This window comes from Chiloscyllium plagiosum, unplaced genomic scaffold (genome assembly GCF_037043375.1).
Source record: "Chiloscyllium plagiosum isolate Xiang-an unplaced genomic scaffold, Cpla_swu_hap1 HiC_scaffold_28, whole genome shotgun sequence".
In the NCBI taxonomy this organism is placed as follows: Eukaryota; Metazoa; Chordata; class Chondrichthyes; order Orectolobiformes; family Hemiscylliidae; genus Chiloscyllium; species Chiloscyllium plagiosum.
In genome coordinates, this window is record NW_028270166.1 from 16,649,750 (window position 1) to 16,665,305 (window position 15,556).

Consider the following 15,556-nt stretch of genomic DNA (forward strand, 5'->3'; position numbering starts at 1 on the left):
AGGAAGTGAAAACTAAGATATGAGTTGAGCGTTCTGCTATTTGGAAATCCTGGAAACAGTGAGTTGTGGTGGCAGGCAATGACGTAGGTGTTGATTTTAATGATGTGATGATGCAATGAAGAGCACATAGTCTAGTTGTACAGCATGGAAACAGACCCTTTGGTCTGAACCATCCATGCTGACCAGGTAGTCTAAATTAATCTAGTCCCATTTGCCAGTATTTGGCCCATATCATTCTAAACCCTTCTTATTCATGCATCCATCCAAATGCCTCTTACATGTTGTAATTGTATCCTCCTCCACCACTTCCTCTAGCAGCTGATTCTTTAACACTGAATTGAGGAAGAACGTCACCCAATTGGTTGTGAACCTGTGGAATCCCCTGCCCAGCGAACACGTTGTGGCCACCTTATTGAGTGTTTTTACAGCAAAGTTAAATAGATAGATTTTTGAATATTAAAGGAATTAAGGGTTATGGTGAGCAGGCAGGTAAGTGGAGTTGAGTCCACAAAAAGATCAGCCATTATCTCATTGAATGGACAGAGCAGATTCAACAGACCAGATTGCCTACTCCTATTTAAGTTCTTCAAAAAAAAAACTCAACAACAATTAGTGAGCCATGATTTCCCACACACAACACCATGTTGATTATCCCAAATCAGTCCTTGATTTTCCAAATGCATGCAAATCCTGTCCCTCAGAATTCCTTCCAACAACTCACTGGTCTATAGTTCCCTTGCTTTTCCTTACAGCCCTTAAATAATGGTACCACATTAGCCAACCTCCAGTCTTCTGGCACCTCACTGATGGCTATCAATTATATAAATATCTTAGCAAGTGGCCCAGCAATCACTTCACTAGCTTCCCACAAAGTCTGGGATACATCTAAATGGGTCCTGGGGATTTATCCACCTTTATGCCTTAAGACATTCAGCACCTCCTCCTTTGTAACATGGACACTTTAAGATATCACTATTTATTTCTGCAAGTTCTCTGTCTTCCACATCCTTCTCCAAGGTAAATACTGACACAAAATACTCATTGCACTTGTATGGGATACCACATTTAGATTTCAAAGGAAAGCTTGATGGAAGAATGATCAGAACACTTAATACAGAAGATATATTGACAGTGAGATTTCTTGCCATGAAATGTATCAATGCTCCTTTTAAGAATGAGGTAGATCAAAGTAAAGCATTTTTTAAAAATGACCACATTTCACTCAAAATGAATTATTTTAAAAATATGTTCATGACATGTCTGAACTACTGCCATTGTTTATTGCTCATCGCTAAACTCCCTGCTGAAGGAAGCTTCTTAAAACGCTGCAGTTGTATGGTGTTAGGGCACCCATGTGCTTAGGTAGGAAGCAATATTTCCTCCAAGCTGTAAGCCACACAGCAGCCCAAAAATATCCAGCCTGTCCACAATACAGCCTCTTCAAATTGTCATGCATGAGCAGTAACATGAGGTGACAAGATATCCTGAAAATCTGCCAGTAATCATGCCGTGACACCCTAGAGGCTAGAAAAAAAAACAAACTGCAGATGCTGGAATCCAAGGTAGACAAGCAGGTGAAAACACAAAGCCAGGCAGCATCAGGAGGTGAAGAAGTCAACATTTTGGGTGTAACCCTTCTTCAGGACTGTCCTGAACGGTTACACCTGAAATGTTGACTTCATCTCCTGTTGCTGCCTGGCTTGCTGCATTCTTCCAGCCTCCTGCTTGTCTACCATGATACTTACTTTGGCTCCCATAACAAATGATTCACAGCTCACACCATATTGATGAAGTTGATGAACATTTATTATAACTCCTGGCATTTACACAAGTACAGTATATGACTAGAGGAACTCATGTCTACACTTAAGCTAGGCAAGAGAGATGACTGCAGGACAGATTGCTCAATGTGTTATGCTTCAATAGTACAGAGCTCAGTATGATAAAGACAGCTTTATACCAATAGAACATGATATGATGATGACACCATGAGCATGTCCCATAAAGGTATTGATATGGACCAGACCAGACCCCTCAAAATGTTTTAAAAGGTGGTAGCCTAGACCCTAACTTTTCTTTTTTTAAAAAGACAAATATAAAGTGCTATGTTCCGGATGCAATTCGACTGGTCAAATTAATCAATGTTAAGCGAAACATTTTATTCAAACATTATAGTTAAAATACAAAAGAAGGAAGAACTTAGAATAAATTGGGCGGCACGGTGGCACAGTGGTTAGCACTGCTGCCTCACAGCGCCAGAGACCCGGGTTCAATTCCCGCCGAAGGGCCTGTTTCCACACTGTAAGTAATCTAATCTAAACTTAACTATGGGAAAAAAAATCTTAACAGAATAACAGACACCGTAACATTACTAATTAACTGTTCCAATATAGTAACATCCCATAGACACATCTTCGTAAAAAGGCAAATTCAGGTAAACAGATTTTCTTATATGCGATACCCATAGTAGAAAAAGAAACCCCAGCTTCTAGTTGTAAACAAGAGGGGAAAACGCTTCAACTTCAAGGCTCCAAAAGCTTCTGCCAAATTTTTAAAGCAAAAAAACCCCAGAAATCCTTGTTGGACAGAGCTGGCCACACCCATGCAGGCTGCTTCTATTATTCCAATTTTGTAAAAACTCCAAGTCCTCATAAGCCTTACGTTACCACAAACTGCTCGATAGCTCTCATTCAATCTTGCTCTTGAAAAAAACTAGGACAAAATATGCCTCAAAGCCATAGCATCATCACAGTATCACTCACTCACAGCAAGACATAACAAGCAGCAGTGAAACATTCTAAATGGTATACACATTTAAACAAATTGAGGGTGCATTACTGAGACAATTGAGAAGGTTCACAGGGAAGGGGTTTCTAAGATTTTGACTAAGCAATCATAAACATAAGGTGGTATATTTCCAAGTCAAGATATTGTCAATAATATAAAACAAAGGACTATGAATGTTGGAGATCCAAAAGAAAAATAGGAATTGTTATCGAAACTCAACAGGTCTGGCAGCATCTGTGAGGAGAAAGCAGAGTTAACATTTAGAGTCTGGTGGTTTATTGAATGGGTGGTGTCAAGATTATTTGTGACTTAAACAGGAACATATAGTAGCTGGTGTTCTCATGCATCTGTTCTAAGTAGCAGAGTTTACAGAGTATCAAAGATTCTGTTGAAGTTTTGTCACAGTGAAATACATAGTCAGTTTCAGTAGTAGTCAGTTATGCTGCTAAGTGTATAACTTTGTAAAGGGAAATGGACAGGCACCTGAGTAGGGAATTGCAGAGTTACAGGGATGGGATGAGGAAAAAGAGGCGAGCTGAGCTGCTCTCAACATGAACTGGCAATTAAAGATGGACTGAATGGCCTTCTTTTGCACGATAACCATTCTACGTTACAATAGTGACCACATCACTTAGCACAAGCACTCGTAAACCCTTCTCCTACAATCACACCACCTGCCCTTACCCCCTCCTGACCACCATTCCTCGAGTCCCAGTCCTGCATCCTGCCTCTCCAAAGTCTTGGCTGCCCACCATTCTTCATATGTCCCTCACCTCTTGCCTATCACTCCATCCATTCTTCCCCACCCCATGTCAATCACTCATGCCCTTCCTGCACACACTATCACTTTCATTCCTGCTCATTACTTCTCTTGTTCCTTCTGCTCCTGCCCATCACCCCTCCTATTCCTCATACCACTGCACCCCCTCCTGAATTGTCCCCATTGTGTCCATCATGCCACCGCCTGTACATCCCCATCCCCTGTTCTCCTGTCCCTCCCCCTCCTATCCTATCTCCATCCCACATCCCTCCTCCTATCCTGCCCACCCCTCCTCCATCCTACATCGCTCCTCCTATCTTGCCCATTCCTCCTCCCATCCCATCTCCTGTCCCTCCTTCATCCTGCCCACCCTTTCTTCTGTCCCTCCCCATGCTACATCACTCCTTCTCGTCCTGTCCCTCCTCCATTCTGCCCATCCCTTGTCCTGTCCAACCATCCCTCTTCCTATCCTGCTCATCCTGCCTCCATCCTACATCCCTCATCTTGTCCAACCCATCTGTCCTCCTATCCTGCCTCCATCCCACATCCCTCCTCCTATCCTGCCTCCATCCCACAGCCCTCCTCCTATCCTGCCGATCCCACAGCCCTCCTCCTATCCTGCCCATCCCTCCTCCTATCCTGCCTCCATCCCACATCCCTCCTCCTATCCTGTCCATCCCTCCTCCTATCCTGCCTCCATCCCACATCCCTCCTCCTATCCTGCCTCTACCCCTCCTCCTATCCTGCCTCCATCCCACATCCCTCCTCCTATCCCGCCTCTACCCCTCCTCCTATCCCGCCTCTACCCCTCCTCCTATCCCGCCTCTATCCTGCCCATCCCTCCTCCTATCCTGCCCACACCTCCTCCTATCCTGCCTCCATCCTACATCCCTCCTCCTATCTTGCCCATCCCTCCTCCTATCCTACCCACCCCTCCTCCCATCCCACCCACCCCTCCTCCCATCCCGCCCACCCCTCCTCCCATCCCATCTCCTGTCCCTCCTCCAAGCTGCCCACCCTTTCTTCTGTCCCTCCCCATCCTACATCACCCCTTCTCCTCGTGTTCACCCCCATTCTGCCAATCCCTCCTCCTGTCCCTTCTCCATCCTGCCCACCCTCCCCATCCTACTCCTCCCCCATTTTGCCTTCTCCTCCTGATCGCCCCAATGCTACCCATCATTCTGCCTGTCACTCCTCCATTCTGTCTGTCTCTCCTCCATTCTGCCTGTCACTCCCATCACTCCTCCTGTCCCTCCTCTATCCTGCCCACCCTTTCTTCCGTCCCTCCCCATCCTACATCACGCCTCTCCTGTTCGCCACCATTCTGCCCATCATTCCTCCTGTCCCTCCTCTATCCTGCCCACCCTTTCTTCTGTCCCTCCCCATCCGACATCACGCCTCTCCTATTCGCCACCATTCTGCCCATCATTCCTCCTGTCCCTCCCCCTCCTCCGCCTTCACGTCGTCGTGACATTCGGGCTCTCAGAGCCCAGAGGACACGGGGACGGGTGAGAGGAAACAGCCGAGCGGGGCTGGCCCTGAGCAACACAGTTTAAAACAGAGAAGGGGGTAAAAAAAAGTGCAGAATAATAAAAGCGGGAGTCACCGAGGAGAAGAATGGGGACGAGGACGACGAGTAGTTTGGGCATCGTGATGCTGCTGGTTTACAGCGCCGGTGCTTTCACAGGTAAATAACAATGAATTCCATCTCCAAATTAAACTCAGTACTGTCTCAGATTTTAATAAAAAGTGTAATTTTTCACCTGAATCTGCTCCTCAGCCGCACGTTTTAAGAAAATTAAACGAGGCTTTTTATCGGCCGCCCCCTTTTCTTTCTCTCTCTCTCTCTTTTCAGTGAGCGAAGGGATTTTTTTTAAAAAATCGTTAACAGACGGTCGGAGGGGCTCAGGGTGGCCGCTGTGAAGGCGGTCGGACGGTATTTTACCGACCGGCTCCGGTCATGGCTGGGATTAACTGGTCTGAACCTGTTTCCAAGGACGGCGGCCGAGCGCCACCAAACGCCGTCCCGCCTCGTCGAAATGGTGGCCCCTTTGTCGCAACGCTCCCAACTCATTATATAACTCATCAGGTCGTCAAATGGTACCTTCCCTCTTCCCCCTCTCTTCCTAATTAACCCAACACACACAAAAAAAATACCCGAATTAAATCGACACGCGGCCTCGGGAGTTTCAGTAGCTGCTTCTCAATTACTTGTAAATCGTGGAAGGGCCGAATTGCAAATTGGAGGCAATTCAGTCCCTCGCGTTGCATCCACCATTTGATAAAATCGTGGCTGGTTTGATTCTGGCATCCACTTTCCTTTCCTGTCCCCATACACCATTTGACATTCAGTTGCCAGCAGGTTCTGATACCTTCGAGCTAGATCTTCGTTTATGTAGCTCAAGCAATGTGGTATCTATTTTGTGGTTATAGCAATAAAAGCTTGGCGTTTGTTTTTTATAAAAGATGAATTTAACGTTAACTGTGTAAAGTATAGGCAGAAATGTAAGTACTTGTACGTAAATCTGAACCTACAGATGTTTCCGTGATAAATCATAGTCTGGAACAAAGTCAGTAATGCCCATCGGACATGATGTTCTCTACTTTGATCATTGCTGAAATATAAGTTTGAATAATTGAGAAACAGTGAGTATGTTATCGCTTGACTGGAAGATTTATCATAAATGTTCCCCAAAGGGAATTGGGTGATTCCCTGGTTTGAGATTTTGCAGTGTAAAGAGCAGGAAATGTGTGGTTTATTTGCTTCAGGGACGTTCAGCTGACGTTGAGGTGGTGCAATTTTCATTTCCATGGTGATGAACATCACAGTCATGATTCGCTCTTAATTTAGCATAAGTATTGTTCTGTGTAGCAAAAGTTTAGTTTAGACCGTTCTGAGTTATAAATTGAAACTAGGTCAGTAATAGCTTCAGTGTAGTCAGCTTTACTTAGTAATCCTGTAGTGTGAAAGTCCACATGATAAACCAGAATCTGAATAGCAAAGATTTTGTTTCATTCCATTCAAGCAATGGCCTACCCTGATTTTTTTTTTCTAATTTGTACTTAACTTAGTTCTAAGGATTAGTAAATTCTTAAATCTAATTTGGTTACGAATGTTTGTATTGCAAGAGGCATTGTGAAAACATAATGTACATTAATCTAATGCATCAGAGAGAAATGTGTTCAGTTTTCATTCTTTTACTGGATGAGGTCAGTCAAGTATTGTCGGATAGGCTGTAGTAATGCAAACTTATTTGAAAATTAAAAAGCTAATGTCCAAAAAAATTTGAACAATGGCAATCTTAAAATATGCAATAGTATTTAACTGTTTGAAAATGTCAGCTGAAGGAATGTCTTTAATTAGTAGCCTACAGACTAGTTGCATGGGATTAAAAAAAAATTAAGTTCCAAATAATAGGGATTTGAACCCTTGTTGGCAAATAATTTGGATCAAAAAAATTTGAGTGGGAAACCTCTATTTCTAGTGCCCAACGTTTGCATATTATGATAGTAAGCTGGATGTGTTATCAGGTTTTATGGGCCTCATTTAGCTTCAAACACATCTGAAGTTTACTTGACTTGCCATTTTACCTCACCTATACTTGTGTGGCATCCAAATATGAACAGACTGCACAGAGTTGTAGGATCTTGGAAAGCTTGCTGAAGATGTAGTAATATGTAGGACTTCTGTATACCTGGGTATGTCGCAATATCAAATGCCACTGATTCTGACTTTCTGCTGTGGATGAGCATCTGAGAGATACGCTACCAGAGAAAATTGCAGCAATGTGAAATTTTCATGTTTTAGGTTTGCATTATATTGCAGAAAAGTTACGCAGGTTGGGAATTTGGAAAGAGAGGCAATTTTATTGACATGGTGAAAGCTGAGATGGTTCCCCTTGTGGGGGAGTCAAGTTCTAGAGGTTTCAAATTCAAACCTGAGATGCTTCTGAGGGTCATTGGTTTATAGAGTCATAGATTCATACAACAGAGAAACAGACCTTCTGATCCAATCAGTCCATACTGAACATAATCCCAAATTAAATTAGTCCCATCTGCCTGCTCCTGGCAATATCCCTCCAAACTTTCCCATTCATACACATATCCAAATGTGTACATATTGAATTTTTTAGTTAAGGGAGTTGAGCTATTGCGAGGTGTGGTGGGGAGAGTGGAAAGAAAGATGGAATTGAAGCCACTGTACGTTCAGTCATGATCTTATTAACTGGTGGAGGAAACTTGAGGGGCTGAATGCCAGCTCTTTATTTTTGTTTCATTTGCTTGTGAATGAGAAAAATGCATATTATGTACAAACAGACCCCATTCTTGGTTTACCATTAATATGATCTGATGTTCTTTGTACGATATGGCAGCTTCGTTGTCAAAGTTACAACATGTAATGATCATTATTAGCATTATCACAAACGAAATGCAGTGTTTTGTGACATGATGCAGCTTTCTGTGACTTCTTCCATTCACTTCCACTAGATGGTTCATGTTCAGTGTGATTGCCTGCAACAGTATCAACAAATATCAGCCTTATGTTAAATTGTGGATTAGAATCTCTTTTAGTATAGCTTCTGAATCAGTGGTACAGTTGGTTCTGAAATTATGGGCCTTCGGTGATCATTCTTTTGTGTTATTTGGTATCGATCTTCACCAGTTCAGCAGCTTCAAAGTGGGTAGGTTGAGTTGGAGTTGTAGGGAAGGGACAAAATTTGAATTTTTTGTACGCAGTGCATTTAACTTGATTTTAGAAAAGTTTTGCATTTAATTTTATTCATCATTTTATCTTTATAATAGTGTGTGGCTTACTCAATGAATTAAACATTCATAATCCAGCATGCAACTTCAAATATTCCTTGCATAATGTTTTTCATTGTTTTGTGGTTTATGGTTTTTCCCTAATTGCCTGTGAAAAGGTGACTGTAGTTTTTGAACTATTGGAATTCTTGCATACACCCACAGTATTATTATGGAGGGAGTTCAGGTTCTGGATGTAGGTTTGCTCGCTGAGCTGGAAGGTTAGGATTTGCTACCGTGAGGGATTCTTGAAGTGATGGTTTGTGGATGTGTTGACTGGCCTTCAATAGGCATTGCCATTGTTCTTTGTAATGTAAGTTTCCAACTAGTGGATAGTTTCCCACTGATTCACGTTTTTATTTTTGATAGGGATTCTTAATGGCCATGTTCATTTCAAATGCTGCCTTGATGGCAAGGGTAGTTACTCTCTCCTCATCCTTAGGGTTCATCCTTTTTCTCCATGTTTGGAGCAGCTTGTTGAGGAAATCGAAAGGTTTAGAGCAAGTGACCTCTGAACCAAATCCTTTTATGTTGTGGCTTCATCTTGTAGTCCTGTTTTACTTGCACCTGACGATGATGTGCTGAAGCTTTGGTGCAGATTTTGCACCATTGAATTATGGAAAGATGAAGTAAAATAAGGTGTTTTAAAATGTGCTTCCCTGAATGTCATTCCTGTATAACCCACTCTGAAAATGCATTTAAACAATATCCTGTTCATACACTGTCTGAAAGGATAACAGAACGGATTCAGTAGGGACTTTCAAAAGGCAGTTGGGTAACATTTTACTGGAGAAATTTGTAGAACCACAGGGATAAAAAAGGGGAGTAATAACCTTCTGAGCTTTGATTCCTTCGTATAAATTTTGTTTTTTTAGTCCAGATTTAAGTTCATGTTTAAATATATTGGAGTTGGCACCATGAGTCAATGGCTCATGGGACATATAACATGTCTTAACATTTTAAGCTAAATGTTGTGAAAGAATTGTATTGTATTGTGTAATTTTGTCATGTGCTCTACGTAATGACCATAAATGTTTTTATACAGTTAATGGTAGGGCCCTGGGGAGTGTTGCTGAACAAAGAGACCTAGGGTTGCAGGTGCAAATTTCCTTCAAAGTGGAGTCAAAGGTAGACAGGGTGGTGAAGAAAGGCATTTGGCTTGTCTGCCTTCATTGGTCGGAGTTGGGATGTCATGTTGCAGCTCTACAGGACATGGAGGCCAGTTTTAGAAAACTGTAGAGTTCTGGTCGCCTTTCTATAGTAAGAATGTTGTTAATTTCGAGCGGGTGCAGAAAAGATTTACAAGAATGTTGCCAGGATTGGATGGTTTGAGTTGAGGGTTAGGTTATTTCACCTGGAGCGTTTGAGGCGGAGGGCTGACCTTTACGGAGAGGTTTATAAAAAAATGACGGGTTGGAGAAGGTAAATAGCTAACATCTTTTTCCTAGGGTGAGAGAAACCACAGCAAGAGGGCATAGGTTTAAGGTGAGAGGGAAAAGATTTAAAAGGGACCTGAGGGGTAACATTTTCGTGCAGAGGATGGTGCGTGTATGGAATGAGCTGCGAGAGGAAGAAGTGAAGGTGGGTGCAATTACAACGTTTAAAAGAATCCTGGATGTGACTATGATTGGAGGAGTTTAGTGAATCTGTGTCAAATGCTAACAAATGGGACCAGGTCGGATTGGGATGTCTGGTCGGTGTAGATGAGTTGGACCGATGCGTCTGTTTCCGTGCTATATGACTAGGAATTTGTCTGCACGGCAGCTTAATTTTTGCTTTTATACATGTTACAATTTGACTCTAATGATCATGAACTCCATTATATCAAATTCTGTTGCAACTTGCAAAACTTTGTGATTTTTCTTTGGTACACTTTACCAAATTTCTTTCAGCAGATAGACCATTGCTTATGGAGGTGGGAGCTTTCTGTCAGAATTTCATGTAGGTGATCATTCCTCTGTTTCATTGGTCACTAAGTACTACACATTCACTGATGGCCTGTGATAGCTTCAATGTTGTTGGCGCCCATTATTTTTGGTAACATGGATAGTCCATCAAGTTGGACATTAGATTTAGTTCCATAAAGTGTATGGGTAGTTCTGTTATAATGCACGTTTCATTAACATAATTGACAAATTGGGGACACTGTTTATAAAGTGTGAACTTTTAAAACGTGCATTGGCTGTAACGTGATTACATTGCCAACACTTTAAGCACTGTTTCTAAAACTGTTTTTCTATAATGTGGGGTTGCACAAGAACGCACCCATCATGTTACAGAAAAACTACCTGTATTCAATTTGGCACTTGTATACACTGCCTTTGACGGTTCCCTGTATTGGAGTGTAAATATTAGCAGATTACTTAGCAGTGCTAAGTGTCCATTCGAATTGATATTAACTTGCACTTTGAATAAATCTATGCTTTGGAATATTAAAACATTTTTAAAATCCCACGTTTGAGAAATCTTATGGTAGAAATTCAGTTCTGTGCTGCTATGTGTGGAAGTAAATGATGGTACTAAAATAATACCAATAAAAGGAAAATTATAAGTGTCCAATGATTTATTAAGCATTGATTATCACCGTTTACCAGAGAATAATGGTGAGAGTAGCTGGCAAAATGTCCACACCCATGTCTTCTATATTACTGAATTGAGAAAAATAGGCAGAATTGAAACACCAGTTGGAGTGAAGTGTGAAAGCAGAGTTCAGAAAACGTATTTATAAGCCATCATTCAAAGGAACTGAAACAGCTATTTGGATGGAAAAAATTATTCTTGCTACCACCTTGTGGTGAGAAATCAGTATTTCAGATTTCTAAGTATGTTAGTCACTCACTTAATCTGCTTTCTCCTCATCTTGTTAGGAGTCTCTTTAATCCTGCTCCTGATGGCACTAATTTTCTAAATGTCTTTTAGGATTTGTTACTACAGGAGCTACCTAATCTGAGTCAAATCAAATTACACGATATTGGAAATCTGAAATAAAAACAAAGTGCTGGAGAACCTCAGCAGCATCTTTGGAGAGTGAGAGTTAACATTTCAAGTCCATTATGACTTCTTCAGAACCTAATCTTTTTGCTTTTTTGTCTCATTTTAAACTTTTCAATTGGAGCTGATTCCTTTTTCAAAAAGAAATTCTTTGTATTACAGTAATTTTAACTGGAATTTATTACTGCAGTTTAAGGTCATAAGTATGTGTAGAAAGCATTTTTATATAGGTAGCCTGGAATGGAAATAAAACCTTACCACTGCCATTTTGTCTGAAATGTTGCATGGTAGTTTTTTTAAAAGGCCTCTTTTGCTGAATGCTATACTTTCATAATACCATGTTATCTTCAATTAAATGTCGGAAAGCCATATACCCTGTGCTTGGCAAAACCTTGCTAGCACTTTTTCCTAAAAACACCAAATAATATGCTCAAGTTTCTGGAATCTGCATTTTTCCATTTTTATATTTTATATATGGCAAATTCTGTATCTTTGAAATAAAATTTCCATCAGAACAAGTGGGTCATTCAGCCCCTTGAGCCTATTTTGCATTCAGTTTAGTGGCTGTACTTTAACTTCATTGGCCTATCACCATTTCACATCTCTAACACTTTTACCTAATAATGCTTAAAGAATCATGGCATTTGGGCTCTTACACACATATGCAGCCTTAAAGCTGAAAGTACAATTCTCAATAGAAAGAAAAATGTTTCTAAAGTGAGTTTCGATTTTACATGAAGAATAAAATGCTTTTTATTCAAATAGTGAAAGATTGCAGCATTCTTGAGATGCAGAACTATGAGAATGTCCTTGTACATAAAATGCAAAATGTTAGAATACAGGAGCATTAGGAAAACTAATAGAATTTTATTAATTATTGTGAAGGTATATCTGGAGTATTGTGTACTTTATTGGTCTCATTATTTACCAAAGGATATAAATGTGTTGGCAACAGTTAGAAAAGGTTCGCTAGACTAATACAGGAGAAGAACTAGTTTGCTTATGGGTATCTGTAGAAAAAGGAGTTGCTGTTAAAATATGAAGAGTTGCTCATTGAAGTCAGGGTTGAGTAGAATTCTGAAGGTCATGCCTTCGGAGCGCTCACTGAAAAGGCTGTAGAAGCAGAATTGTTTAAGGCACGTTATTGGTGAGCTCAAATGATAAATTTTCAAAGGTAGGCTGGAATGTGGATTCCTCAGATCAGTCATGATCTAGTGGTCGAGCAGGGTCGAATGGCCTACTCCTAACTTGTACGTGATGACTGTTTGTTCTGAATAACTGCTGAATTACATAACACTAAGATCTGTTCTTTACTAACAATAAATGAAGATATGGCTCATGCCATATCCATAACACAGATTTCATTGTTTCTCATTTCTGTTTTGTGCAATGGCTATGTGTAAAGATTGGAATAAAAATCTGCACTTTATGGATATTGTTTTGTTATTATACTGATTCAGAGATTCTAGGCAGCATGTCATTTATTATTTAGAATATTGATACTGCCCCAAATAGTTCAATATTTTGGTTTTGTCAAAACGTTTAAATGTCGTCTTCTCTGGAGTTAATGGCAGTTATGATTTGGCTTCATTGGATGCCCTTGAGGTTTGTTCATGTAAAGGGCCCAAGGTGACTCTGAACAAAACAATAGCTGGTTGGCCAACAAGCCTTTCTAATTTGTGAACAGACAGTTGAGGCTTAAGAGTTAAGAGTGTATTTATTACTAATATTAGAGATTTTTTTCTCCAGCAAGCCACTGATTAATATTAAAGAGTATTCCAACACATCAAAGTCAACCGTCTTTAGATAGAAGTATAAATATTTAAATATTTGGTGCCATCCTGAGTGCAACACAGGCCATCTTTCTGTCACTTTTAAGGTCAAAATATTTGGCCTTTTCTTGCCTTCATTTTGTTTCACTTGTACGATCTAGGTTCACTAGTTTACCATGCCTTTTAGGATCATATAATCGTACAGTACAGAAAGAGACCCTTTGCCCATCGAGTCTGTACCTTTTTCTGCCTTCCCGCTTACAGACTGATATTCATTGATAAAGTGAAGAGGTTGCACATTGGAGGAGGATTGGTTCCCCCAGTCCTGAATGCTCTTGAAAAGTTTTTTTTTCTCTCTGCACCCTTACCAGGATAGATATTTGTAGGGACATTTAGTTTATTTTTCACCAAATGGTCTGAAATGTTTTTTTTAAACCTTTTGCTCCTGTGACAATATTTTGTTCTCCTTCATCTTTGGCTCCAGTAACTTGTCCACATTGTATCAACCACTATGTATACTCTGGTACCATTCATTTCTCCAACTGCTTATAGATAGTTCCACCAGTTTGTTACTTAGGACTTGTTCACTCACTAAATTACTTGCTCACTGTATCAGTAGATCACTGCCTATGTTTTCTTGTGTTTTTCCAACGCATTTCTTCTCTGATCACATCTCTGCACTCTTGATTTTGTGACATAGAAACTCTCTAGCCCTTAATGTCCTTGTGACAAATGACATTACATTTCATAAAGCATTCTAAAAAGTTACTGAACTGGAGTTGAGTTCCCTTTAAATGTTTGCACATAGGGTAAGAAAATCAATCTCCAGTTCTGTAATCTCCTGAAACAATAATTCATCAATAGATGAGCCACTTCCTAAATCTATATATGCAGTTGTGTTAAAATGTAGATTTTACAAAAGCTCATACATATTTCACAAATTTCAGTAACTAAACTTCAGCTGCAAAGAAGTTTGGGATATTCCAAGGACATGAAGGTGCTACATAAATATAATTTCTTTCCTCTCGCTTGTTAAAGGCAAACAAAACTAAGAAAATTTAAGGACTGAAAAATAATTTTATGCAGAGTTAACATTTCTTATGTTACACAATATATTTTGTGCTGTCATCATGTTTGGTGAATTTCATGTTTGGTGTATTAATGTGCTTTTTAGACTTTACTGCTCCTTTTACTTGACTACCTGCTTTACCCCCCCTCTTAAAGTTAATAATCTTGAGAAAGAATATCACCAAGCAGATTATTTTAGTTCTATGTTTAACCTAAATTAACTAAAATATAGTTAACTCTTTTAACTTGTGCAGTGTTGAAGTGGTTATTCATTGTTTCAACAACTTTCGGTATTTTTAAGTTGTGCAATTATCTGTGAAATTTTTGTTGGATGTGCACTGAAATTCCATGACAGGCAGCTTTATTACTGATCTTTCCCTTCCAAGATTTGAATCAATTAATTGACTGTCAGATAAGTGTGTGTGTGTTGAAATGTTTCAAAATCCTGCCTTTAAATACATTGCATAAACAAGTGAGTAGTGCACACTGAATGTGGCCGATGCTGATGGCTAACATATCTTGACACGAGTTGCAGTGGCATAACGTTACTAGCTGATGGTGTGTTTTAATTATGAAATTTAGAAGCAAACTCATTTTTAATCAATCAATATATAAGTTTATCACACATCTCTGAAATAGGTGGGACTTGAACCTTGGGCACTATCAATGTGCCAAAAGCACCTGTGTGCTTGTTTGGAGAAGTGGAGTAATGCTTTGTGAGAACATTTTTAGTATATTCCTTTAATATTATTGTGTATGTTCATTAACATAAATGTATGCAGCTTAAATGTATTCAACTTTTTCTTTTATTGCAAATGGCCTTTTTATTGCAGCTGGCTTTACAAAGTCACCTCTGTCTGAAGTAAAGCTAATGGAAGAGGATGTAGAATTGAACTGTGAGGTAATTGGGAAGCCCACACCTGAAATTCAGTGGTGGGCCACAGAGGGCAATGATTCAGAGGTAATGTCACAGCTCTACGATGGTGCATGGCAACGGCGAGTCAAAGTCAACTCCAGCTATAACATTGATGCCAAGAGCTCTATCAAGATAATGAATCTAAGTATCGAGGACACTGGCATATATGAATGCAGAGCCAGTAATGATCCCTACCGTAATGATTTACAAAAGAGTCCAAAAGTCAAATGGATACGGTCCCAGGCGACATTAATAGTCATTGAACGTGAGTGGTGATTGCCAAGTTGAGGCAGACATGTGTACCAGTAGCTTTGTCCCAAGAGCCTGGTATGCATATTGGTGTCCCTTTTGCCATCCTTTCAAGAAAAGCTCCTGGCACATGCACCGCTGTCCTGTGATCAAAGCCTTACCAACCCTTCTCCACCTTAGCAGTTACCTGTTTTTGTCCAGTGACTTGGT

General features: G+C 40.2%; 1 protein-coding gene across 2 annotated transcripts in view; it reads left to right on the top strand.

The window, feature by feature from the left end:
• Positions 1-5,042: 5,042 nt before the first annotated feature.
• The window catches only part of bsg (basigin), a 32,096-nt gene continuing 21,582 nt past the window's right edge, over positions 5,043-15,556 (top strand). The window contains exons 1-2 of one of the 2 annotated variants that reach the window (XM_043721282.2): positions 5,043-5,234; positions 15,015-15,362. In XM_043721282.2, coding sequence (XP_043577217.1) covers positions 5,165-5,234; positions 15,015-15,362 — 418 coding nt within the window. In that variant the 5' untranslated portion in view covers positions 5,043-5,164. The remainder of the gene's footprint in view (positions 5,235-15,014; positions 15,363-15,556) is intronic. The other variant, XM_087976017.1, reaches the window with a different exon arrangement.